We start from the raw sequence: 27,498 nt of genomic DNA, 5'->3' as shown, positions 1-27,498 counted from the left end.
GGAGCCCTGACGGTGGCGGTTGGACGTGCGGCAAGTGTCCTTTGTGGCCTGGCGGGAGGGCACTGGCGATGGGAGCGGGTGCGCAGCGGCCGCAGGCAGTCGCAGGGAGATGGCGGCGGCGAGAGGGAGCTCTCTCTCTCTCTCAGCTGACTGCAAGCGGGAGCCCTGACGGTGGCGGTTGGACGTGCTGCTGGCGCTGCGGGCCTGGCATATACGGTGTCCAGCAGCATGTCCAGCTGCCGCCGTCAGGGCTCCCGCTTGCAGTCAGCTGAGAGAGAGAGAGAAAGAAAGAGAGACATAGCAAGAGAGGCAGAGAAAGAGACACAGAGCAAGAGAGGCAGAGAAAGAGAGGTAGAGAAAGAGAGAGAGAAAGAGAGACATAGCAAGAGAGGCAGAGAGAGAGAGAAAGAAAGAGAGACATAGCAAGAGAAAAAGAGAGACTTAGCAAGAGAGGCAGAGAGAGAAAGTAAGAGAGACATAGCAAGCGAGACAGAGAGAGAGAAAGAGAGATAGCAAGAGAGGCAAAGAGAAAGAAAGAGACATATAGCAAGACAGTGAAAGAGAGAGAGAGCAAGAGAGAGAGAGAAAAGCAAGAGATAGCAAGAGAGACAGAGAGAGAGAGCAAGGGAGAGAGAAAGACATAGAGGAAGGGAAGGAGGAAGAGAGAAAGAGAGAAAAAAAGAGAGGAAGAAAGAAAGGGATGGAGAGAGAAAGAAGGGAAGGAAGGAAAAGAGAGAAAGAGGGAGAAATAGAGCGAAAGGGAGGAAGAGAGAGGGTTTTTTTGTCCAAACTTTTCTTTAGCCCGCCCCCCCCGCCCCGCCCCCCCCTTCAGTGTTTCCCAAGATTTTGAAAATATGAATAATGTGCCGCGGCTCAAAAAAGGTTGGGAAACACTGGTACAGTATAGGAGATATAGGAGAGCAATAGGCCAGGGGACGGAAGGCACTCCAGTGCACTTGTACTCGCCCCTATCAAGGACCTGGCAGACATCTGCCGTTATGCCTCCCTATTTAATTTTCACAGGGCGGCAATTTTAACCAATTAGGGACTATTTTATTTAATTCCTTCTCTCCTCCCCACCCCCGGACCCCCTCCCACAGCATTCTCGATTTGAATGCGAGCGGGAAAAGCCGTTAGGGCGAGGGGGCGGGGCCAATGAATCGTCCACTGGGCGGGCGGGAAGTGTGTGGGGGGAGACGGCGGCGGCCAAGCGTCAGTGCGCGTGCGCGGGGGGTGACGCCACATCAGCTGTCAGCAGGGTGGGGCCAAAGCCGGCGGCCAGTTCCGGGGACGGGCCAAGACGGCCCAGCCGAGGGACGGACGGACGGGCGAGCGGGCTCCTCCTCCTCCTCTGAAGACGCTCGCCGGCTCGCCTCGCCTCGCCTGCTCAGCTCTTGCGGTGAGTGGGTGTGGGGTGGGGGAATTAAAGGCAACCACTCCGGAACCCCCAACCCTGGGAAAGAAGGAAACCCCCCCCCCCGAAAGACCCTATTTCCCAATGGTTGGAGTGCTTGCAACCAGGAGTGCGTCCTTTATTTACCCTTCTCTCTCTTTTTCTCCCTATTCTCTGTCCCTTGCTTAGACCTCGAGTTGCCTGAAATATTCAAAAATGCCTTGTGAATATCTATCTTATCATCGTGATATGTCTATTATCCTCTATGTATGTATCTATCTACCTACCTACCTACCTCTCCATCCATTAACTGCCTACCTACCCATCTATATCAACCTATGTTTATTATCCTTTATCTATCTTTCTACCTATCTCTCATCTATCCATCTACCTACCTTCCTGCCTACCTATCTATATCGTCATTTGTCTATTATCCTCTATGTATCTTCCTATCTTCACATCTCCCTCTCTACTATCTATCTATCTATCTATCTATCTATCTATCTATCTATCTATCTATCTATCTATCATCGACCTACCTACCTAGACTTCATCTCTATTCTCTATGAATCTACCTATCTGTCTCTATCATTATCTGTCTATTATCCTGTATCTCTCTCTCTCTCTCTCATCATCTGTCTATTATCCTCTATGTATCTTCCTATCTGCCTGTCTCTACTATCTATCTATCTATCTATCTATCTATCTATCTATCTATCTATCTATCTATCTATCTATCTATCTCTGTCATCATCATCATCTTTCTATTATCCTTTGAATCTACCTCTCTCTGTATCATTATATGTCTATTATCCTGTATGTATCTCTCTCTCTCTCTTTCTTTATCACCATCTGTTTATTATCCTCTATGTATCTATATACCTATCTATCGCTCACTCTCTATTATCATCTTTCTATCCTCTCTCTCCCCCCCACACTCTCTATCATCTACCTACCCATTGCCCCCCTCCCTTTCTCTCTATCCATGTGTTTCTTGTTCTAATGTTTAACTGCTCATATGATCCCTCAGACAAATGCATGAAAGGGACCATTTTTTTTAGGAGAGAAAGAAGGAGGCCCTCCTAGTCTTACTGGGGCTTTGCTTTCTGGCTCCCATGACTCACAGAAATGCTGCCTCTTCCCCCTTCCCCCTCCATCCCTGCAGAAAGGAAGCCTGCTGGGATAGGCAGGCTTGTGGGGGGTGGGATTGTCTGCCAAGTGGGTCTCTCTCCCCAAGGCACCCTGAGGGTCTCCTCTGCATGGCTGGGGAAGGAGGTGGAGTAGAGCAGCGCCCGCCCAGCACAAAAGGCTTCTCCTTCTAATTAAAAACAACCTTTCAATTGTGGATGACCTCGGAGCTCAATTCTGGCCAGTCACTCCAGCTCCTCCCTGCCTTCTTCCCCAGGTCACCAGGAAGAATAAAAAAAACGAGGGGAAGAAGGATGTGCATCGCTCGAGAAAGGGTGGGATGAAATGAAAGCCAGCAGGAACCCTTTGCCGAAATGGGAAGAATAGTTGAGTAGCCACGGAAGGACTTTGTCTTCCTGCGTGGTGATGGCTAAATAGGAGTTTTAACGTCTTCGGCAGTGTTAAGCTGCGTTGTTATTGTTTATTTCCTAAAACGTGCAGGCAGCGTCCCCTGTTTTAACCAACTCTGTTTGGAAATTTAGCTGAAAAACCCCAGAGGTACTTTTTGCAAAAGGCAACGGGACTTTCTAGGGGTTTTCTTCCTTTTTTCCTTTGAAAACTTTTCGCTTCTCATCCAAGAAGCTTCTTCAGTTCCAAGCAAAAAACAAACAAACAAACCAAGAAAGAGTCTTCGGAGAGGGGCGGCATTATTATTATTTATTAGATTTGTATGCCGCCCCTCCCCGAAGACTCGGGACGGCTCCCAACAGTAATAAAAACAAATGGAACAAATCTACTGTTTTTTTTAAATATTTTAAATTGTAAATTATTAGATTTGTTATAAACTGTTTTTATTGTGTTGTGAGCCGCCCCGAGTCTACGGAAAGGGGTGGCATACAAATCTAATAAATAAATAAATAAATAAATAAAATATTAAAAAACATATAAAACCCTATCATTATTTAAAAAACCAAACAGCACATTCATACCAAACATAAAACAAAGTATTAAAAAGCCTGGGAGAAAGGTGTCTCAATTCCCCCATGCCTGGCGGTATAAGTGAGTCTTGAGTAGTTTACGAAAGACAAGGAGGGTGGGGGCAGTTCTAATCTTTGGGGGGGAGTTGGTTCCAGAGGGCCGGAGCCACCACAGAGAAGGCCCTTCCCCTGGGGCCCGCCAAACGACATTGTTTAGTCGACGGGACCCAGAGAAGGCCAACTCTATGGGACCTTATCGGTCGCTGGGATTCGTGCGGTAGCAGGCGGTTCCGGAGGTACTCTGGTCCAATGCCATACAAATCTAATAAATATTATTATTATTATTATTATTATTATTATTATTATTATTATCTGCCTTTTGGAAAAAGCAGTTTGGCACAACCATGACCTAGAGGATCCATAGACAATAGATGAAAAACATTTATTTTACTTCCACTGCCTTTCTTATCTCGGCTTCTTGCCATTAAAAGCCTTTAGAGACTCAGGAACGCCCAGGATCCAAAGAGACTTTCTAAATCATGGGGGAGACACATCATCAGGTTTCCCCCCAGTTTTTCAGAAAATGCACGGTCAGGAATTAAATCCTCCATCGGTTCCCTAACCTAGGATCCAAGTTGTTAAGCCCGAGAGCAAAATCCACATTTTACTCACGGATCAGTAGATGGCTGTTCTGTGACAAGGTATAATGATTAACAAAATGTGAATGGGAAGCAGACACGAAACTTTTCCATGCCACAAGTCTCTCTAAATCAGTGATGGCGAACCTATGGCATGGGTGCCACAGGTGGCACGCGGAGTCATATCTGCTGGCACGCGAGCCGTTGCCCTAGCTCAGCTCCAACGTGCATGTGTGTGCCGGCCAGCTGATTTTTGGCTCACGCAGAGGCTCTGGGAGGGCGTTTTTGGCTTCCAGAGACTTTCCAGGGGGACGGGGAAGGTGTTTTACCCTCTCCCGGCGCCAGGGAAGCCTTTGGAGCCTGGGCAGGGCAAAACACGAGCCTACTGGGCCCACCAGAAATTTTGAAACAGGCCATTTCCGGCCTCCAGAGAGCCTCTAGGGGTGGGGAAAGCTATTTTCACCCTCCCCAGGCATTGAATTATGGGTGGTGGGCACTCCACATGCGCGATAGCACGCACATGTGCTCTTTTGGCACCTGAGGAAAAAAAGGTTTGCCATCAAAGGTATGGCGAGTATTCTGAGCAGAGACAGGTTACAAGCGGTGTGCCACAAGGGTCTGTTCTGGGTCCTATATTCTTTTTAATATGTTTGTGAGTGACATAGGGGAAGGTTTGGTAGGGAAGGTTTGCCTATTTGCCGATGACTCTAAAGTGTGCAATAGGGTTGATATTCCTGGAGGCGTCTGTAATATGGTAAATGATTTAGCTTTACTAGATAAATGGTCAAAGCAATGGAAACTGCAGTTTAATGTTTCCAAATGTAAAATAATGCACTTGGGGAAAAGGAATCCTCAATCTGAGTATTGTATTGGCAGTTCTGTGTTAGCAAAAACTTCAGAAGAGAAGGATTTAGGGGTAGTGATTTCTGGCAGTCTCAAAATGGGTGAGCAGTGTGGTCGGGTGGTAGGAAAAGCAAGTAGGATGCTTGGCTGCATAGCTAGAAGTATAACAAGCAGGAAGAGGGAGATTCTGATCCCCTTATATAGAGCGCTGGTGAGACCACATTTGGAGTACTGTGTTCAGTTCTGGAGACCTCACCTACAAAAAGATATTGACAAAATTGAATGGGTCCAAAGACGGGCTACAAGAATGGTGGAAGGTCTTAAGCATAAAATGTATCAGGAAAGACTTAATGAACTCAATCTGTATAGTCTGGAAGACAGAAGGAAAAAGGGGGACATGATCGAAACATTTAAATATATTAAAGGGTTAAATAGGGTTCAGGAGGGAAGTGTTTTTAATAGGAAAGTGAACACAAGAACAAGGGGACACAATCTGAAGTTAGTTGGGGGAAAGATCAAAGGCAACATGAGAAAATATTATTTTACTGAAAGAGTAGTAGATCCTTGGAACAAACTTCCAGCAGAAGTGCTTGGTAAATCCACAGTAACCGAATTTAAACATGCCTGGGATAAACATATATCCATTGTAAGATAAAATACAGGAAATAGTATAAGGGCAGACTAGATGGACCATGAGGTCTTTTTCTTCCGTCAGTCTTCTATGTTTCTATGTTTCTATCACTGCCCTAAATCAATAGACAAGTGGGAAGATTTCCAGGATAGCATAGAAAGGTGGGAAAAGGTGAGAGCAGATGTCAGCTCTTATCGCAGGGCCAGCTAATCCCTCTACTAGATATAGAAGATCTTTAAGAGGATTAAATATTGTTTTTTAAACATTTTTTTCCTCTTCCCAAAATAATTTCTTCTCGTGCTCAAGCTTAATAGCCGAAAATCTTTCTAAATAATGATTAACGCCAGGCAAGGGAAGAAGTTAATTTGAGAAGAAGATCTAGCTGGCTGGGAATGTGAATGCTGCTCTTTTTCTGCAGCTCTTTAAAGCAGCTATGTCATTGTGGAACATCTTTCAGCAGAGAAAGGTAGGTCAGCATTGCAGTGGAGTATGAATGGCACAGTTCATGGCACAAGGAATTTGTTAAACTTACTTGCCTGTCCTACAGACTGCTCTTGGGAAAAGAGCCTAGGTTTTAGTGAGCAAGGAATGGAGGCTGATTTCTGATTAATGTTTCCTTGTGCTTTGGAGATTCTTCCAGTATAACTAGGGCAGTGATAATGAATCTTTTTTTCCCTTGGGTGCCGAAAGAGTGTGTGCATGCGATATTCCACATGCGTGAGTGCCCACACCCATAATTCAATGCCTGGAGAGGGCGAAAACAGCTTCCCTTGCCCCCCCCCCCCCCCCTTGGAGCCTCTCTGTGTTCTGTCGGGCTCTCTAGTAGACTCCTAGCAAAATTTCACAGGTACAAATTTCAGACACACACACGTTTGAAAATTCAAAACAATGTTCTTTATAATGAAAATTCACTTAAACCAAGCCCTCTTTTGGTATAGCAAAGAGTGCTCGTCTCCAAACAAACTGGTAATTGGTACAAGTCCCTTATCAGTTCTGTGATACTTAGCTTGCAGCTGTGAGGTAATTCACAGTCCTTCTTCTTTCACAAAGTGAAACACACTTTGCTCTGGTTTAGTTTCAAAGCGGGGAAAAATCTGCACACGAAAGGTCAAAGTCAGCAAAGCAGTCACCAAACACAATGATCAGATAATCCTCCACAATGGCCAAACCCACAGGCTGCTATTTATAGCAGCCTCACTAATGACCACAGCCCCACCCAACCACAGGTGGCCTCATTTTCTTTGATAACAATCTCTCAGTTGTTGCTGCCTATGCATCGCTCTCCGCATGCGTGGCTGTATCATTAACTCTTGTTCTGAATCCAAGGAGGAGCTAGATAATTGATCTCCTTCTGAGCTGTCTGCCACACTCTCCTCCTCCCTGTCACTCATGTCTTCTTGGTCAGAGGAGCCTTCATCAGCAGATTCCACCGGGGGGCGAAACAGGCCTGCAGCATATGGATGTCTCCCCCACATCCACAGTCCTTGGGGCAAGAGCAGGGCCAGAGTTAACCACAACACTCTGTAGACAGCCTGTTTCCCAAGTTCTGGTGGACCCAGTAGGCTCGTGTTTTGCCCTCCCCAGGCTCCAAAGGCTTCCCTGGATCCAGAGGAGGGTAAAAACGCCCTCCCCATCTCCCCAGAGGCTCTCTAGAAGCCAAAATCACCTTTCCAGAGCTCTATGCAAGCCAAAAATCATCTGGCTGGCACACATGCATGTTGGAGCTGAGCTAGGACAACAGCTCGCATGCCAGCAGATATGGCTCTGCATGCCACCTGTGGCACCTATGCCATAGGTTCACCATCACTGATCTAGGGGATGGCTTAGTTGTCATTACTTTGAAATCCAGAATGAGGCCATCGGATGGATAGTTTTTATTTAATCAGAGGTTCTCTTTCTGGACAGGAATACAGAATGATGAGTAAACTGTCTTTTGGGGGAATAATACCAGCCAATGTTACACCTTGGTTGGAGCAGTACAGTTGGTCCTCGACTTAGAACCACGGGCAGTTGTTAAAGTGAGTTGCGTTTCATTTTACAAATTTTTTGGGGCATAAATATTAATCGATAACATAGATTGGTCTTTGGCGCCATATGAATTTCGTTGCATGAGTATAATACATACACTGACAATAAAGTATTTATTTAATTTAATTTAAGTAATTTTTTGTAGTTATTAAGTCGTGGAAGCAGCCCGGAAGTTTAGAGATGGCGATCACATCAACCTGGGGATAGTCACTCCTGTCATAAATATGTACCTGTTGCCATGTGCCCAATTTTTTTTTTATGTTTTATCATAGAAAATAAAATACTGTATTTTTTTTTGGGGGGGGGGATATTTATTTATTTATTGGATTTGTATGCCGCCCCTCTCCACAGACTCGGGGCGGCTAACAACAGTAACAAAAACAGCATGTAAATCCAATCCTAAAACATCTAAAAAACCCTTATTTGTAAAACCAAACATACATACAAACAAGCATACCATGCATAAATTGTAAAGGCTTAGGGGGAAAGAATATCTCAGTTCCCTCATGCCTGACGGCAGAGGTGGGTTTTCAGGAACTTATGAAGGCGAGGAGGGTGGGGGCAATTCTAATCTCCGGGGGGAGTTGGTTCCAGAGGGTCGGGGCTGCCACAGAGAAGGCTCTTCCCCTGGGCCCTGCCAAATGACATTGTTTTGTTGATGGGACCCGGAGAAGGCCCACTCTGTGGGACCTAACCGGTCGCTGGGATTCGTGCGGCAGAAGGCGGTCTCGTAGATACCCTGGTCCGGTGCCATGAAAGGCTTTATAGGTGATGACCAACACTTTGAATTGTGACCGGAAATTGATCGGCAACCAATGCAGACTGCGGAGTGTTGGTGTTGCATGGGCATTTTTGGGAAAGCCCATGATTGCTCTCGCAGCTGCATTCTGCACGATCTAAAGTTTCCGAACACTTTTCAAAGGTGGCCCCATGTAGAGAGTATTACAGTAGTCGAGTCTCAAGGTGATGGGGGCATGAGTGACTGTGAGCAGTGACTCCCGATCCAAATAGGGCCGCAATTGGTGCACCAGGTGAACCTGGGCAAACGCCCCCCTCGCCACAGCTGAAAGATGTTTCTCTAATGTGAGCTGTGGATCGAGGAGGACGCCCAAGTTGCGGACCCTCTCCGAGGGTGTCAATAATTCCCCCCCCCCCAGGGTGATGGACGGACAGATGGAATTGTCCTTGGGAGGCAAAACCCACAGCCACTCCGTCTTATCAGGGCTGAGGTTGAGTCTGTTGACATGAGACGTACCTTCCCCTCTCTCCCCAAAGAGGCTCAAAATTTGGGTGCGTCTTAGAATGTAGCTTTTACTAAGTACAAACGAGGTAATAACAGTGAAGCGATTTGTGCTTTGCTAGCAAAGCCATTGTCCCTTTGGCTGATTCTCTCATTGTTTCTCTCTCTGGAGAGAGAGAGAAGTGTTTTACAAACTGTTTTTTTATCCCCAGTCAGGGGGATCAAAACCAGCAAACTAATGTACTGGAGCTGACCAGAATAAAGACTAGTAGGCAGATGATCCCCCCCTGTTCTGTCTGGGTGCCCCCAGACTTCAACACCAACTGGAAAAAGCAGCCAGACACGCTGGTAAAAGCAAAAGCACTTTATAGTTTGAAAAATAAACACAGAGAAAAACCTGTTCTTCCCAACAGGCAGGCTATGAGACTTCACAGCAGAGTCCTGATGGCCAGACAATACAGCAGACTTCTTGCTGGCACACCCACCACTGTAGAGAAGAAGACCCACACCTTTCCCCCCCAAGGTTTCAGTATTCAAATTCACAAACCAGAATTCCAAGACGCCAAAGATCACAGCCAGGTCCCAGGACTCCCAAAGATAATACTCCACAAGCCAGGAAGGGTGGGTCTGCCTTTTCAGCCTTTCCAGAGAGCACCACACCCAAACCCAGCTGTTGCCTCTTTAGTGCTGAAAGTACCTGGCTAATTGTCCCCTTCGTTGTGTTGCTCTTCTCTGCCGGAGATCGATGATTGCTTGTGCATTTTCATCTAAGGAATCCAGGCTGTTTGCTGGGGAGAGCTCCCTCTCGGGGGACTCTGGCTGTCCTCCCTCTCCCTCAGCCTGAGATTCCTCCTCCCCGTCTGCCTGAACCTCCTGTTCCTCATCCTCCCCCTCTGAGCAGGAAGCCAGCAGAGGATCAGCCGTTCCCTGAGGGGCCTCAGACGGAATCACAACACCCCCCCCAATTTCGTCCCCCAAAACTAAGGAAACGAAAGGTTTCCTACCAAACAACATTTATTCAGTGGGTCAAATAGTATTTTAAAAAAAATGAAACAAAGCAGAAATATACCTTCAACCCTAACAATAACAAAAAGAAAGTAAGAAAGAAAGAAAGAAAATAAATAAATGTTCACCAAAACATAATGAAAAGTTGGCCAATTAAATTTAGCAAGAGAAAATGGTTGGTCGAATTTTGATCATAGGGTTGGGATGCTATGATGGTCATAATTCGTAAGTTGTTTCAATGCTGGTATAATGCCAGTCACTAAACGAATTTGTTTGTAAGTCAAGGACTACCTGTATTTTAAAGAGGTTACATTTCCAGCTTTGACCAAGCAGGCTGGGTTGCCCATGTTGGAGAAACCAGTGGCTGTGTTATTGGATACCTGAGTAAAAACTTGTGAATATACAATGCTATTAATTTCCAGGGCCGCTCCATCATCTCTGTATGTTAATTCTTAGTTATTTAAACTGTGTAATCACAAAAATTGTATTGTCAGTTTTGTCTACTATAGAGTGCTTAAAATGACTTACCAGCATATTTAATAATACAGTGGTACCTCTACTTATGAACTTAATTCGTTCTGTGACCAGGTTCTTGAGTAGAAAAGTTTATAAGAAGAAGCCATTTTTCTCACAGAAATCAACGTAAAAGCAAATAATGTGTGCGATTGGGGAAACCATAGGGAGGGTGGAGACCCTGTTTCCTCCCAGGAGATTCCTAGAGAGGCCCCATAGAGGCTTCTCCCCACCTTTTCCGGCCCTGTTTCCTCCCAGGATTTTCCTAGAGAGGCCCCACGGAGGCTTCTCCCCACCTTTTCCGGCCCTGTTTCCTCCCAGGAGATTCCTAGAGAGGCCCCACAGAGGCTTCTCCGCACCTTTTCCGGCCCTGTTTCCTCCCAGGAGATTCCTAAAGAGGCCCCACAAAGGCTTCTCCCCACCCTTTCCGGCCCTGTTTTCCCCCAGGAGATTACTAGAGGGGTCCCACGGAGGCTTCTCCCTGTCTTTTCCAGTTACAGTTTCAGAGGCTCGGGTTTGTAAGTGGAGAATGATTCTTGAAGAAGAGGCAAAAAAATGTTGAACACCCGGTTCTTATCTAGAAAGGTTCGCAAGTGGAGGCCTTCTTAGGTAGAGGTAAAACAACCAAATAATATTGCAATTATAAAATATTATTATTGGAAAGTTGGGTTGTTTGTGTCCTCTGAATGAGATCGTTTTTCTGCAGACCCTTCTCATCGCCACACTATGGACCATCAGTGAATATTGGAGAGTGAAGTTTGCTGGTGGTTTGCTTACTATAGTTGCCACCACCATCTTGGTTGGACATCATTTCTTCCTTGATGGCTCCTTGGTTAGGATGTTGCTTTCTTTCCTGATTTATCTATCTATCTATCTATCTATCTATCTATCTATCTATCTATCTATCTATCTATCATCTATCTATCTATCTATCTATCTATCTATCTATCTATCTATCTATCTATCATCTATCTAATCTATCTATCTATCTATCTATCTATCTATCTATCTATCTATCTAATCTATCTATCTAATCTATCTATCTTATCTACCTATCTACCTATCTACCTATCTACCTATCTACCTATCTACCTATCTACCTATCTACCTATCTACCTATCTACCTATCTACCTATCTACCTATCTACCTATCTACCTATCTACCTATCTACCTATCTACCTATCTACCTATCTACCTATCTACCTATCTACCTATCTATCTATCTATCTATCTATCTATCTATCTATCTATCTATCTATCTATCTATCTATCTATCTATCTATTGGATTTGTATGCCGCCCCTCTCCGTAGACTCGGGGCGGCTAACAACAATGATAAAAACAGCATGTAACAATCCAATCCAATACTAAAATAACTAAAAAAAACCTTATTATAAAAACCAAACATACATACAGACATACCATGCGTAAATTGTAAAGGCCTAGGGGAAAGAGTATCTCAATTCCCCCATGCCTGGAGGCAGAGGTGGGTTTTAAGAAGTTTACGAAAGGCAAGGAGGGTGGGGGCAATTCTAATCTCTGGGGGGAGTTGGTTCCAAAGGGCTGGGGCCGCCACAGAGAAGGCTCTTCCCCTGGGTCCCGCCAAACGACATTGTTTAATTGACGGGACCCGGAGAAGGCCCACTCTGTGAATCTAACTGGTCGCTGGGATTCGTGCAGCAGAAGGCAGTCCCTGAGATAATCTGGTCCGGTGCCATGAAGGGCTTTATAGGTCATAACCAACACTTTGAATTGTGACCGGAAACTGATCGGCAACCAATGCAGACTGCGGAGTGTTGGTGTAACATGGGCATATTTGGGGAAACCCATGATTGCTCTTGCAGCTGCATTCTGCACGATCTGATTGTTTCTCTTATGCTTGTTCCTTCTTCTCTGGGTGTTGGCTGCTGGGGAAGATACACCCTAATTAGTTGTTTCCTCCCTGGATTTTTAAATGCGTAGGTAGTTTTTACCTCTCTGTTTCTGAGGATGGCTGATTTGTCAGAATGCCAAACTTCCAGACATCAGCTGGTTACTGGAAGATATAAGGAGCATTCCTTGATCTCTCAGCGCATAAAGAAATTGAACAACAGTTTCATTTCTGGCATTGTTGACATGTGAGGTTGAAGCAGATCGAAAAATGCCGGCAGTATTTGAATCTTATGTCACATGGAAGCATGACAGGATACGTCAGAGGAAACGTATTAATGGACGTCTTTGGTTTGCAGCTTACTAGAGTGTTGGTTATGACCTATAAAGCCCTTCATGGCATCGGACCAGAATACATCCGGGTCCACCTTCTGCCGTACGAATCCCAGCGACTGGTTAGGTCCCACAGAGTCGGTCTTCTTCTTCTTCAACTAAACAATGTCGTCTGGCGGGACCCAGGAGAAGAGCCTTCTCTGTGGTGGCCCCGACCCTCTGGAACCAATTCCCCCCGGAGATCAGAATTGCCCCCACCCTCCTTGTCTTTCGTAAGCTCCTCTGTCGTCAGGCATGGGGGAACTGAATTATCCTTTTCCCCCTAGGCCTATACAATTTATGCATGGTATGTTTGTGTGTATGTTTGGCTTTAATAAGGGTTTTTTAAATTATTTTAAACATTAGATTTGTTACATGCTGTTTATTACTGTTGTTAGCCGCCCCGAGTTTACGGAGAGGGGCGGCATACAAATCTAATAAATAAATAAATAAATAGAAGAAAACTTAATTCTTGAAACTTTCTAATTTGTTATCAATGAAGGTTCTCAGGCATCCAGGTAGAGTTGTCTGGAAGCTGAGCCAGGGAAAGTAAACTTTTTATTTTTAATTTGAAATGTTTTTCTATTTATCCAAGTAGCTTCTTCTGTCTGAACAAGTTGATTGGTGAGGGTGGGGCAGGGGTGATAGATGTCACGGGTCTCCATCCTTGGCAACTTTTAAGACTTTTGGACTTCAACTCCCAGAATTCTGGGAGTTGAAGTCCACAAATACTTAAGTCCACAAATACTTAAAGTTACCATGGTTGTAGGCCCCTGATGTATGTCCTCCAAGCAGGTTTTCAATTCTCACCTAATTTGAATAGGCTCCTTAGGTGAGTAGACCTAAGACCTTGAGTCATTAAGAGTAATTTTAATTATTTTAAATATTAGATTTGTTATATGTTGTTTCATTATTGTTGTTCGCCGTCCCGAGTCTACAGAGAGGGGCGGCATCCAAATCTGATAGATAGATAGATAGATAGATAGATAGATAGATAGATAGATAGATCCTAAATTCTTCTTTATTCCCAATCCCTTCCTAATTTTGCAGAGAAAAATACAGATGGCTGTCAAACCTTTATGTGAGCACAATGGAACTGACTGCACATTGTCTTCTGTCTTTTTTTAAACAGGAGAAAGTCTAATAAATATCCTCCTCAAAGAGCATTATCGGGATACTGTATCTTGTTATTATTTAGCCCAGTGTTTCCCAACCTTGGCAGCTTGAAGATATTTGGACTTCAACTCCCAGAATTCCCCAGCCAACAATGCTGGCTGGGGAATTCTGGCAGTTGAAGTCCAGATATCTTCAAGTTGCCAAGGTTGGGAAACACTGATTTAGCCGGTCTCTTTTCCCCCCATGTAGATACATCCTACCTAATGAGAAGATATTTCACTTGTTTAAGCTTCAGTTTTATTCTGTATTATTATTAATAATTTATCTTAATAATTAATAATAATTATTATTATTAATAATAGCAACAGCAATAATAATAATAATAATAATAATAATAATAATAATAATAATAATAATAATAATAATATTTGTATGCCGCCCTTCTCCGAAGACTCAGGGTCAGGGCAGCTCACAGAATACAAAAAAAGCGTGACAACAAATCTAATTAATTAAAATTACTATTGAAATCCCGTATATATTAAAATCAGTCAGCCAGCTCATTCACAACCACATATTACATGTCATAAATAGGGGAAGGGGGCTTGATCTAATTGCCCCATGCCTGGCGACGGAAATGAGTCTTGAGGCTCTTGCGGAAGGCGAGGAGGGTGAGGGCAGCGTGAATCTCTGGAGGGAGATGATTCCAGAGGGCCGGGGCCGCCACAGAGAAGGCTCTTCCCCTGGGCCCTGCCAGACGACATTGTCTGACCGACGGGACCCGGAGAAGGCCAACATAGCTGTGATGGCTAACCTTTTTAGTTGATGCAATGCATGTATGGCTCTCCCTGCTTTGGCCCCACTCCCCCCTTGCACATGCACACCCTGCGTGCGCCCCTACTCTGCGCATGCGCACACAACCCCTCTGCATGTGCCTCACTCACATGCGCCTGCGTCTTCCGCATCTACCCCGCCCCTATGCACGTACAACAGAGATCCTAAAACCAGCTGGCCAGTGAGAGGCACACACGTGCTTGGAGTTAAGCTGGGATGACGGCTCATGTGCCCATAGAAAGGGCTCTCTGTGTCATCTATGGCAGTGATTTTCAACCTTTTTTGAGCCGCGGCACATTTTTTACATTTACGAAACCATGGGGCACATTGAGCGGGGCAGGGGGGGCGCTAAAAAAAGTTTGGACAAAAAATTCTCTCTTCCTCCCTTTCGCTATATTTCTCTCTCCCTCTTTCTCTCCCTTCCTCTTTCTCTCCATCCCTCTTTCTTTCTCTTCCTTCCTTCCTCTCTTTTTTGCTCTTTCTCTCTTTCTCCCTACCTCCCTCTAAGTCGTTCTCTCTCTCTCTCCTTCCCTCCCTCTCTTTCTCTCTCTCTCTTGCTTTCTTTCTCTCTTGCTCTCTCTCTCTCTTTCTTTCTCTTGTTCTCTTTCTCTCTTGCTTTCTTTCTCTCTTGTTCTCTTTCTCTCTCGCTCGCTCTTTCTCTCTCTTGCTTTCTTTCTCTTTCTTTCTCTTTCTCTTGCTTTCTTTCTCTCTCTGAGCTTCGCGGCACACCTGACCATGTCTCACGGCACACTAGTGTGCCGCGGCACATTGGTGGAAAAACACTGATCTATGGCACGCGTGCCATAGGTTTGCTATCACGGCTATATAACATACCATGTACAGTGATACCTTGTCTTACAAACTTAATTGGTTCCGGGACGAGGTTCTTAAGGTGAAAAGTTTGTAAGACAAAACAATGTTTCCCATAGGAATCAATGGAAAAGTGATTAATGCGTGCAAGCCCAAAATTCACCCCTTTTGCCAGCCGAAGTGCCCGTTTTTGCGCTGTTGGGATTCCCCTTAGGCTCCCCTTTATGGGAAACCCCACCTCCAGACTTCTGTTGCCAGCGAAGCACCCATTTTTGCGCTGCTGGGATTCCCCTGCTGGGATTTCCCTGCAGCATCACAAAAACATGGAAGTCCGGAGGTGGGGTTTCCCATGGAGGGGAGCCTCAGGAGAATCCCAGCAGCGCAAAAACGTGTGCTTCGCTGGCAACCGAAGTCCGGAGGCGGGGCATCCCAGCGGCGGTGGTGGGTTTGTAAGGTGAAAATAGTTTGTAAGAAGAGGCAAAAAAATCTTAAACCCCAGGTTTGTATCTCGAAAAGTTTGTATGACGAGGCGTTGGTAAGACGAGGTATCACTGTATTTCTGTTCAGTTGCACGACCTTAACATTAATATCTCCCTGTTTTTTTGCCCCTTCAGAGTAAATGTTGGAAGGCTATATCGCATGGAAGGAATATAGCACATGGAAGAAAAGGCACATACCAGGGCGCCTTTGGTTTCCAGGTTACCAAAATATGGCACAAAACCTGCTGGAAGTACCTTATCGCCTGCTCCGAACGGGACGGCTCCACACCATTCAGGGAATACAAGGCTCATTGACAAAAATTCCAGCAAGCACAATGGCACCACTCGCCTGTCTTCCTTTGCTTTCAACTGGAGAAAGTCTAGCAAATACCCTCTGGGAGATCGGACGGGTAATGAATATAACTCCGGGCAGGATCCCAGTGAACGAGTGACCGGATCAGAGAGGTGTCCTCAGTCCAAAGGATCAGCCAATCAGGAAGAGCTTAGGAACAGTTCAAAGACCGCGTTTTCCAAAACAGCGAAGCAAGACAACGCGTTTGCATTGCCTGCGGAAGAATTCAAGCAGAAATCTTTATCTGGGGTGTACAGTTCTAAGTACTGCAAAAGTTCCTTGTTAAGCAGGACTTCCTACTCTGGATTGAACGCATCGAAGCCCCAGATGAATGGGATTTCCGGGAGCCAGTCGATGCTCGGCTTGCACAGGATTAGGGGCAACCACTTTGTCATGCGGAGTAGCTCGGGGGAGAGCCTGGCGCGATCCACGGACCACGTTCCCCCCGCTTGTGAAAAAATGGTCCGCTCGCAAAGCTTCTCCCATTCCCTTCAAAGCTCTCTTTTATCTCCCACGTCTCTTACCCGATCTCACTCGTTCAACAGAGCGGTGGATCTGACCAGGCCCTTCCAGAATCCACCCCTAGGTCTTAGGCCACCGCAGCGGTCAAGCCTCCTGTCGAGAAGTGCGCGCCAGTTGGACGTGCCCAACGGGAACGAACCTTCGAGGTACGAATTGCCTGCCTCCCACGTCAAAAAACAGCCCCTCTTAAACGGTTCGGGGGATGCGTCACCTCTGAGGTTCAGATCAGGCCGCCCTTCGTTGCTGAAGCCCGCGAGCCACCCTTTCGGTAAAAAGATCCCCGTGGATGGCAACGCCGGGAAAGACGCCACTAGTAGCTTCATGGAAGATTTGGTTTCCGTGGAGGTTAAAAGAGATGCCGATGCAGTAGAAACCCAGAGCAACGATTTTGTAGAGAGCAGCTATAAAATGTGCACGGATGCCGACGTGGATGAGATTTCAATATCTTCCTTGTCCTCTTCGGAGAAAAATGACCTCAGCGAAGATTTTAGCGATGATTTTATAGATTTAGAAGACCCCAGCCGAACCGTGCTGATTCAAGAAGAGAAAGGGCCGGCGGAAAAGCTGGAGGATAGAAATGGATTACCACCTGGTCAGCTGCTATCTTTTCAGGAAAATGAGAAGTTGAACTACAACAATGAGGAGTGGCTGCATGTCCATGTGTCAGGTAAATATGCAAGGTGTTGCTTTTCAGTTCACGGTTTATAACAGGGTTCCCCAAACTTGGCATCTTTTAAGACTTGTAGATTTCAACTTACAGAGTTCTAGGAGTTGAAGTCCACATGTCTTAAAGTTGCCAAGTTTGAAGACCTCTTGTTTAGAAGGTGATGGAACCCATACGGTATTGTTACCACTTCTCAAATAACCATTCCACTGTTTAGAAACATAGAAACATAGAAGACTGACGGCAGAAAAAGACCTCATGATCCATCTAGTCTGCCCTTATACTATTTCCTGTATTATATCTTAGGATGGATCTATGTTTATCCCAGGCATGTTTCAATTCAGTTACTGTGGATTTACCAACCATGTCTGCTGGAAGTTTGTTCCAAGGATCTACTACTCTTTCAGTAAAATAATATTTTCTCATGTTGCCTTTGATCTTTCCCCCAACTAACTTCAGATTGTGTCCCCTTGTCCTTGTGTTCACTTTCCTATTAAAAACACTTCCCTCCTGGACCTTGTTTAACCCTTTAATATATTTAAATGTTTCGATCATGTCCCCCCTTTTCCTTCTGTCCTCCAGACTATACAGATTGAGTTCATTAAGTCTTTCCTGATACGTTTTATGCTTAAGACCTTCCACCATTCTTGTAGCCCGTCTTTGGACCCGTTCAATTTTGTCAATATCTTTTTGTAGGTGAGGTCTCCAGAACTGAACACAGTATTCCAAATGTGGTCTCACCAGCATTCTATGTAGCGGGATCATAATCTCCCTCTTCCTGCTTGTTATACCTCTAGCTATGCAGCCAAGCATCCTACTTGCTTTCCTTACCGCCTGACTGCACTGTTCACCCATTTTGAGACTGTCAGAAATCACTACCCCTAAATCCTTTTCTTCTGAAGTATTTGCTAACACAGAACTGCCGATACAATACTCAGATTGAGGATTCCTTTTCCCCAAGTGCATTATTTTACATTTGGAAACATTAAACTACAGTTTCCATTGCTTTGACCATTTATCTAGTGAAGCTAAATCATTTACCATATTACAGACGCCTCCAGGAATATCAACCCTATTGCACACTTTAGAGTCATCGGCAAATAGGCAAACCTTCCCCTATGTCACTCACAAACATATTAAAAAAAAATAGGACCCAGAACAGACCCTTGTGGCACACCGCTTGTAACCTGACTCTGCTCAGAATACTCGCCGTTAACAATAACTCTCTGTTTTTGTTACCACTTCTAATTGTTGCCACTTCTCAAATAACCATTCCACTGTAGATTTTTTTTCTTGCTAAGGAAAGAAAAGAGACAGAGGGAGGGAAGTCGATCCTCCGCTTATGGTCCCCAGCCCCAGTCGTCTTCCCCAACCCTTCGATTGGGGGTTACAATTTCCATTGCTAATGTAAGAGCGGAGTGATCCTACACAGAAGCATTTAGATTGAGATTAGTTGTGAATAACTACTCAGCCACACACAGATATACTAACTTGAATTAAAGTTTCCTTTGAGAAGTAACATATTGAGATAAACAGTCTAAAGTCATGCACATAAGAAGTCAGAATAACAATCCAAATGTTACCAAGTACAATGTATTTCTTACCAGTTGTCTTTGTCATAATCAGCAAACAAAGATATCGAGCTTATACACATTTTAGCTACAATACATAACTACAGTAAAGAACATGCAGAAAACTGCAGAGCAAATCTAACAGTGAGTTGCTTAGATAGATAGATAGATAGATAGATAGATAGAAAGGTAGGTATGTAGGTATGTAGGTAGGTAGGTAGGATAGATAGATAGATAGAAAGGTAGATTGGTAGATAGATAGATAGAAAGGTAGGTAGGATAGATAGATAGAAAGAAAGGTAGATAGATAGATAGCTGGTTAGATAGATAGATAGCTGGTTAGATAGATAGATAGATAGATAGATAGATAGATAGATAGATAGATAGATAGATAGATAGATAGATAGATAGATAGAGCTTTTCAATTATTTATTTGCTTGCTTGCTTGCTTGCTTGCTTGCTTACTTACTTACTTACTTACTTACTTACTTACTTACTTACTTACTTACTTATTTAATTGGATTTGTATGCCATCTCGTTCCGAGGACTCAGGGTGACTCACAGCATATATAAAAAAACAGAACGATAATATAAATCCAATTAATGCTACATTTAAAAACAATTCAAAGAAAAACGTATCGGCCAATCATTCAAAAATCATACTTAAGCATTCAATGGTCAGGGGAAGATCTAAAAGTCCCAAGCCTGGCAGCAAAGATGAGTTTTTAAGCTCTTTCAGAAGGCAAGGAGGGTGGGGGCAGTACGAATCTCTGGGGGGAGCTGATTCCAGAGGGTCGGGGCTCCCACAGAGAAGGCTCTTCCCCTAGGTCCCGCCAGCCAACATTGTTTGGTTGACGGGACCCTAAGGAGGCCAACTCTGTGGGACCTTACCGGTCACTGGGATTCATGCGGCAGAAGGCGGTCTCGGAGATAATCTGGTCCTGTGCCATGAAGGGCTTTATAGGTCATAAAAAACACTTTGAATTGTGCCCGGAAACTGATCGGTAGCCAATGCAGTTAATAGTAGTGTATGTTAAAATTCAGATTATATTTGATTCAATCGTGCAACTTGAATACCTAAAAGCTAATTTTGTCAATTTAAGATGTGCTTAATGTCTATGGAGATTCTCAGTCTGAATTTTCTTGAAATAGAACTGGACTTTATTGCGTGTCCTTTTTATTCAATTAAGACATTAACTACTTATTACGATAGAGGTTTAGTGCGAAAATTATATATTTGTGTTTGTTTTTACATTACTCATGCTCAAATTTCTCTCTTGTGATTTGTACATGTGGACACATATATGCTGCTCAAAAAAATGAAGGGAACACTCAAATAACACACCCTAGATCTGAATGAATGAAATATTCTCATTGAATAATTTGTTCTGTATAAAGTTGAATGTGCACAACAGCATGCGGAATTGATTGCCCATCAGTGTTGCTTCCTAAGTGGACAGTTTGATTTCACAGAAGTTTGATTTACTTGGAGTTACAGTAGTACCTCTAGACACGAGCTGCTCCACATGCGAGTATTCCAAGTTACGAGCCGCGAAATTTCTATTCGACACCCGAGCTCAAATTCGGGATAGGAGCCGAGCTGCCACTAGGTGGCGCAAGAATCTCCTTGCTTCTGGTTATCTCGGCGCGAAAAGCAAAGTCTAAAGGCATTCGTTCGAGATCCGAGTTGATCGACTTACGAGCTCGGGTCTGGAACGAATTAAACTCGTATGTCGAGGTACCACTGTATATTGTGTTGTTTAAGTGTTCCCTTTATATTTTTGAGCAGTGTATATTGTAGTAGTGTTCTTTCTTCAATAAAGAAAATTTAAAAAAAAAATTAAAAATGAGAATCTGCATACTGTGTTTTATTTAGGTTTTTGGTTTTTTTTGTTTTGTTTTAAATTCAAGAAATAGATGACAAGAGTGAAACCGCCAAACTTCCCACGGGGAACAATGAAATTTCTTCGGAAATGGATTACAGAGCCGGCTCCTCTTTTGAGCTTTCCCCCTCCGACAGTTCAGATGGGACCTATATGTGGGATGAAGAAGGGTTGGAGCCCATCGGGAGTGTCCATCCGTGCGGCAGTTACGATTCTTCAGAAATGAACAGTATCGTATGTATTCTTTGTTTTTATATATGAACAGCGTTGTATGTATTCTCTGTGTACACACACACACAGAAAGAGAGAGAGAGACAGACACAGACTGATACACTTATACATACACATTGATATTTATTTTATTTATTTATTTATTTATTTATTTATTTATTTATTGGATTTGTATGCCTCCCCTCTCTGTAGACTCGGGGCGGCTAACAACAGTAATAAGTGTTTTCTTTCATCATCATCATCATCATCATCATCATTATTATCATCATCATCATCATCATCATCATCATCATCATCATCATTATTATGATTATTATTTATTAGATTTGTATGCCGCCCCTCTCCGTAGACTCGGGGCGGCTCACAACAGTAATAAAAACAGCATACAATGACAAATATAATATTAAAAGTCTATAATAATAAATCTAACATTAAAAGTCTAAAAAACCCCATTGTTTAAAAATCATACATAAAACATACCATACATAAAACTGCATAGGCAAGGGGAGATATCTCAGTTCCCCCTGCCTGATGGCAGAGGTGGGTTTTAAGAAGCTTACAAAAGGCAAGGAGGGTGGGGGCAATTCTAATCTCTGGGGGGCGTTGGTTCCAGAGGGCCTGGGCCGATATACAGTGTTCCCTTGACTTTCACAGGGGAGGGTTCCAAGACCACCCACGAAAGTCAAATTTCCGCGATGCAGAAGTAAATACACTATTTTTGGCTATGAACAGTATCGCAGGACATCCCCTAACACTTTAAACCCCTAAATTACAATTTCCCATTACCTTAACAACCTTTAGATTATTACTCACCATTATTACTGGTACTCACCAGTAGAAGATACTTAATGATCCTGATATTTATTAACATAATTATTTATTAACAATAATTTGGCAATGATGTATGATGTCACGGGTGGGAAAATCCCTAGCGTAGAAAAAAAAACCCCCGCAAAGTATTTTTTAATTAATAATTTTTTGAAAAACCAAGAGTGGTCAGTCTTTTTTGAATGACAGTGGTTTAGGATGATGTGCAGGCTGCAGCTATCCAAGGTATCCAGGATATTCAGGGTTGTATATTTTCGTCTTTGACCAGTGGCCTATGGAAATTGAGGGTGCACTAAAAAGTTTGTGAAAGCTTGCTGTTAAGCAGAAACTTTTGGACTGATACCTTGTGGAAAATGTAGAAAATTTGAAAACTTTAATACTTCATTTGATAAAGAATGCTGATACTATATTTGTTTGTTTGTTTGTTTGTTTGTTTGTTTGTTTATTTATTTTAATAAATAAATTTTAAAAAACTATTAAAATGTTTAAAAGTCAAGGGAAAAAAACATTGTAAAAAAACCGGATTGCGCTGCCTGGCAAAAAATGAACATAACGGTGACAATTTGCTTCCAATATTTCTTCACAGCTTAGCCGTTTGGTATGACGTCATCTACCATCGCAAGTTACAGGGAAATACTGTATCAGGGAATTTCAAAATGCTTTCTCCCTGGACCCCCTGATGTAAACCCTGTCCTGTATTTGAAAACATGGTGTGTTAAGCTGTTTGAAAAAGTCTAGGTTTTTTGGCACAACTTTACCTCTCCTTCTCAAATTTATATTCAGTTGAGACTGTATGATCTTGAACATTTTAAGCCAGGGGTCCCCAAACTTGGCAAGTTTAAGACTTGTGGACTTCAACTCCCAGAATTCTCTAGCCAGCTATACTGGCTGGAGAATTCTGGGAGTTGATGTCCACAAGTCTTAAAATTGCCAAGTTTGAAGACTTCTGTTTTAAGCAGTTCTTTAGAAATGTTGTAAATAGAGGCTAGAGGGCAGCACCGCAGTGTGCAATAACCCGTGTAAACATTGCATGTCAGACTGATGTCATATTTCCTCTTTCTGATTATGTAATTAACTTGGCAACAGTAGTTTAGTTTAGTTTAGTTTAGTTTAATCAGATTTGTATGCCGCCCCTCTCCGCAGACTCGGGGCGGCTCACAGCAACAGCAATATAAGACAAATCCAATATTAAATTAATTTTAAGAACACCACAAGTTAAAAACCAATCATACACACTAGCATACCATACACAAATTTTATAAGCCTAGGGGGAAGGAACATGTCAATTCCCCCATGCCTGACGACAGAGGTGGGTTTTAAGGAGCTTACGAAAGGTAAGTACCAATATTCCACAACTGTATTTATTCATTTGTTCCTGAAACAAATGAAGTTAACTGTATGGTTCACCTGTGCTGCAGCTTGTGCCAAATATCAAGTTGCCTAGAATTTAGCATACTTTGCATGACTCTTTCTTTTTTTAAAAAAAATTTTTTTAAAATTATTTTCAAAATAAAAAGACATAACAAGACAGACAAACATAAAATAGACAAAACATAAAAAGGAGCTACAATTGTTCAGCTGAGTATTGAAGTCATCTTAGTACAGAAAGTAATTAATTATAATTTAGATCAATGCAGAAAAGCATACAAATCTAATAAATTATTATTATTATTATTAAACTGTAAAATATCTTTATATAATCTATTCTATATCTAATAAATTTAACTATTAAACTCTATACTTCATCATCTTTAAACATTCCTTTTATTCCACCAACGATAAACCTTTTGCCAAGTTTTATAAAATTCTGTTTCCACTTGTCTATCTGTCTAAATTATACCCAGATTAAAATGGCCTCATTTGTAGAATTCTGACAGTAGATCCAAAAAAACCCATTCCTGCCGTTTTGTTCCAGCTAGAAAGCAATCTACACTGCTCAAAAAAAAATAAAGGGAATACTTAAACAACACAATATAACTCCAGTAAATCAAAGTTCTGTGAAATCAAACTGTCCACTTAGGAAGCAACACTGATTGACAATCAATTTCACATGCTGTTGTACACATTCAACTTTGTACAGAACAAAGTATTCAATGAGAATATTTCATTCATCCAGATCTAGGATGTGTTATTTGAGTGTTCCCCCTTTTTTTTGAGAAGTATATGTTGTTAATCCACAGTAATATGAATACTATTTTCACATAAATAGCAGAGATGCACACATATATTGAGAAATATATACGTTTTTGTAATTAAGCAGATAATAATAATAATAATAATAATAATAATAATAATAATAATAATAATAATATATTAGATTTGTATGCCGCCCCCTCTCTTAGGACTTGGAGTGGCTCACAACAATAAAACATCATATACAAATCCAATGTTAAAACAGTCTTTAAAAATCCCCTATTAAAACAGTCATACAGCCCAAACACACCATCAATAAAGTCAAAGGCAGCTAAGGATATAGTATCAATTCCTCCGTGCCTGGCGACATAGATGAATTTTCAAAAGTTTTCGAAAGGCAAGGAGGGTGGGGGCAGTCCTAATCTCCGGGGGGAGGAGCTGATTCCAGAGGGCCGGGGCCGCCACAGAAAAGGCTCTTCCCCTGGGTCCCGCCAGACGGCATTGTTTTAAGATGTCTTAACTGCTGTGTCTTCTAAGAAAATGAAAATGTCATTATCCGTATTTGCCAGTGTATTCTACTTTGTCACACTTTACATTTGATTCATTCAAAGTGGCCCTGTGTGTTCATGATATTAAAACGTAGAAACATACTGTGGGCATGAAATAAATACTTTAGCCTCTGCCTGAAAAAGTAGAGTGTTCTCTGTTTAATTTTACTTTTCAATCTACAATGCAGATAAAGAATACACATTTTAAAATATTCTTTCAGTGCAAATTTATATAAAGAGGCATTCAACGCTGTAGTAATTCCCCTGAAGATATTAAACTGCAGTTTCCATTGCTTTGACCATTTATCTAGTAAATGATTTAGCTTTACTAGATAAATTGTCAAAGCACTGGAAACTGCAGTTTAATGTTTCCAAATGTAAAATAATGCACTTGGGGAAAAGGAATTGCATTGGCAGTTCTGTGTTAGCAAAAACTTCAGAAGAGAAGGATTTAGGGGCAGTGATTTCTGACAGTCTCAAAATGGGTGAGCAGTGTGGTTGGGCGGTAGGAAAAGCAAGTAGGATGCTTGGCTGCATAGCTAGAGGTATAACAAGCAGTAAGAGGGAGATTGTCATCCCGCTGTATAGAGCGCTGGTGAGACCACATTTGGAATACTGTGTTCAGTTCTGGAGATCTCACCTACAAAAAGATATTGACAAAATTGAATGGGTCCAAAGACAGGCTACAAGAATGGTGGAAGGTCTTAAGCATAAAACGTATCAGGGAAGACTTAATGAACTTAATCTGTAGAGTCTGGAGGACAGAAGGAAAAGGGGGGACATGATCGAAACATTTAAATATGTTAAAGGATTAAATAAGGTTCAGGAGGGAAGTGTTTTTAATAGGAAAGTGAACATAATCTACAGTAACTGAATTTAAACATGCCTGGGATAAACATATATCCATTATAAAATAAAATACAGGAAATAGTATAAGGGCAGACTAGATGGACCATGAGGTCTTTTTCTGCCGTCAGTCTTCTATGTTTCTATTAGTGCTTTGTGTGTTAAAAGAATAAGGGAAGGGGGTTAATTTTGATGTGGCAAAATTTGTAAGATTAGATTAGATTAGATTTATTGGATTTATATGCCGCCCCTTTCCGTAGACTCGGGGCAGCTCACAACAATGGTAAACAATACATAGTAACAAATCTAATATTTAGCAATCTAAATTATAGTTTTCAGTTAAAAAATCCAAAAGAAACCCCAATACTGTATATAAAAAAACAAGCACACAGTCGAATCATACACAGAAATTACATGGGCAAGGGGGAGATGTTTCAATTCTCACAGGCCTGACGGCAGAGGTGGGTTTTAAGGAGTTTCCGAAAGGCAAGAGGGTGGGGGCAATCCTAATCTCCGGGGGGAGCTGGTTCCAGAGGTTCGGAGTCACCACAGAGAAAGCTCTTCCCCACATTGTTTAATTGACGGGACCTGGAGAAGGCCAACTCTGTGGGACCTAACCGGTTGCTGGGATTCGTGCGGCAGAAGGCGGTCCCAGAGATAATCTGGTCTGATGCCATGAAGGGCTTTATAGGTCATAACCAACACTTTGAATTGTGACCGGAAACTGATCGGCAACCAATGCAGACTGCGGAGTGTTGGTGTGACATGGGCATATTTAGGGAAGCCCATGATTGCTCTCGCAGCTACATTCTGCACGATTTGAAGTTTCCGAACACTTTTCAAAGGTAGCCCCATGTAGAGAGCATTACAGTAGTCGAGCCTCGAGGTGATGAGGGCATGAGTGACTGTGAGCAGGGACTCCCGGTCCAAATAGAGCTGCAACTGGTGCATCAGGCGAACCTGGGCGAACGCCCCCCTTGCCACAGCTGAAAGATGTTTCTCTAATGTGAGCTGTGGATCGAGGAGGACCCCAAGGGAGCAGAAACAGAGGGCAACAACGTGTAATTATAAAGGAGCAAGGGGAGTTGGCATAATCTTCCTTATTTTATTTATTATTTATTGTTATTTATTTATTGCTTTAATTTAGATGCCACCCAACTCCCAAAGGACTCTGGGCGGCTCAGAACAAAGAGAGCTTTGGCTTGTTATTCAATTAATTGTTGCCTGAGTGATGATGTAAGGGCGTATACCTGAAAAAATGAATGTCCTTGTCCTTACATCATCATTACAAGCAGCCAGGGAGACAGGTCAGGTAGTAAGAAACATGGCTTCTCTTACTTTTTAATCCCCGTTTTATTGCCAGATCATGGGAATCCCAATTGCAGAAAGCCGAAATCCATCCATCTATCTGACAGTAGTAATAATCTCAGTACAAGGCATTTCTATAGACCTAACTTTGTGAGACAGCCTGTTGCTGAAAAATACAGTAGTAGTTAAACTGAGAAGGATTTAGGGGTAGTGATTTCTGACAGTCTCAAAATGGGTGAGCAGTGTGGTCGGGCGGTAGGAAAAGCAAGTAGGATGCTTGGCTGCATAGCTAGAGGTATAACAAGCAGGAAGAGGGAGATTGTGATCCCCTTATATAGAGCGCTGGTGAGACCACATTTGGAGTACTGTGTTCAGTTCTGGAGACCTCACCTACAAAAAGATATTGACAAAATTGAACGGGTCCAAAGACGGGCCACAAGAATGGTGGAAGGTCTTAAGCGTAAAACGTATCAGGAAAGACTTCATGAACTCAATCTGTATAGTCTGGAGGACAGAAGGAAAAGGGGGGACATGATCGAAACATTTAAATATGTTAAAGGGTTAAATAGGGTCCAGGAGGGAAGTGTTTTTAATAGGAAAGTGGACACAAGAACAAGGGGACACAATCTGAAGTTAGTTGGGGGAAAGATCAAAAGCAACATGAGAAAATATTATTTTACTGAAAGAGTAGTAGATCCTTGGAACAAACTTCCAGCAGACGTGGTTGGTAAATCCACAG

The 27,498-nt window shown here is 42.9% G+C and overlaps 1 protein-coding gene across 3 annotated transcripts in view; it reads left to right on the top strand.

Annotated features, from left to right (window-relative positions):
• The first annotated feature begins 1,169 nt into the window (after positions 1-1,169).
• CCSER2 (coiled-coil serine rich protein 2) overlaps positions 1,170-27,498 on the top strand; it is a 91,142-nt gene continuing 64,813 nt past the window's right edge. Inside the window, exons 1-3 of one of the 3 annotated variants that reach the window (XM_070752057.1) lie at positions 1,170-1,399; positions 16,009-17,414; positions 20,894-21,099. In XM_070752057.1, the coding sequence (XP_070608158.1) occupies positions 16,052-17,414; positions 20,894-21,099 (1,569 nt within the window). In that variant the 5' untranslated portion in view covers positions 1,170-1,399; positions 16,009-16,051. Of the gene's footprint in view, positions 1,400-7,548; positions 7,629-16,008; positions 17,415-20,893; positions 21,100-27,498 lie in introns of those variants that run through there. The other 2 variants (XM_070752059.1, XM_070752058.1) reach the window with 2 other exon arrangements.

Source organism: Erythrolamprus reginae, chromosome 5 (genome assembly GCF_031021105.1).
Source record: "Erythrolamprus reginae isolate rEryReg1 chromosome 5, rEryReg1.hap1, whole genome shotgun sequence".
Taxonomy (NCBI): domain Eukaryota; kingdom Metazoa; phylum Chordata; class Lepidosauria; order Squamata; family Dipsadidae; genus Erythrolamprus; species Erythrolamprus reginae.
This window is presented reverse-complemented; position numbering and strand designations above follow the sequence as displayed.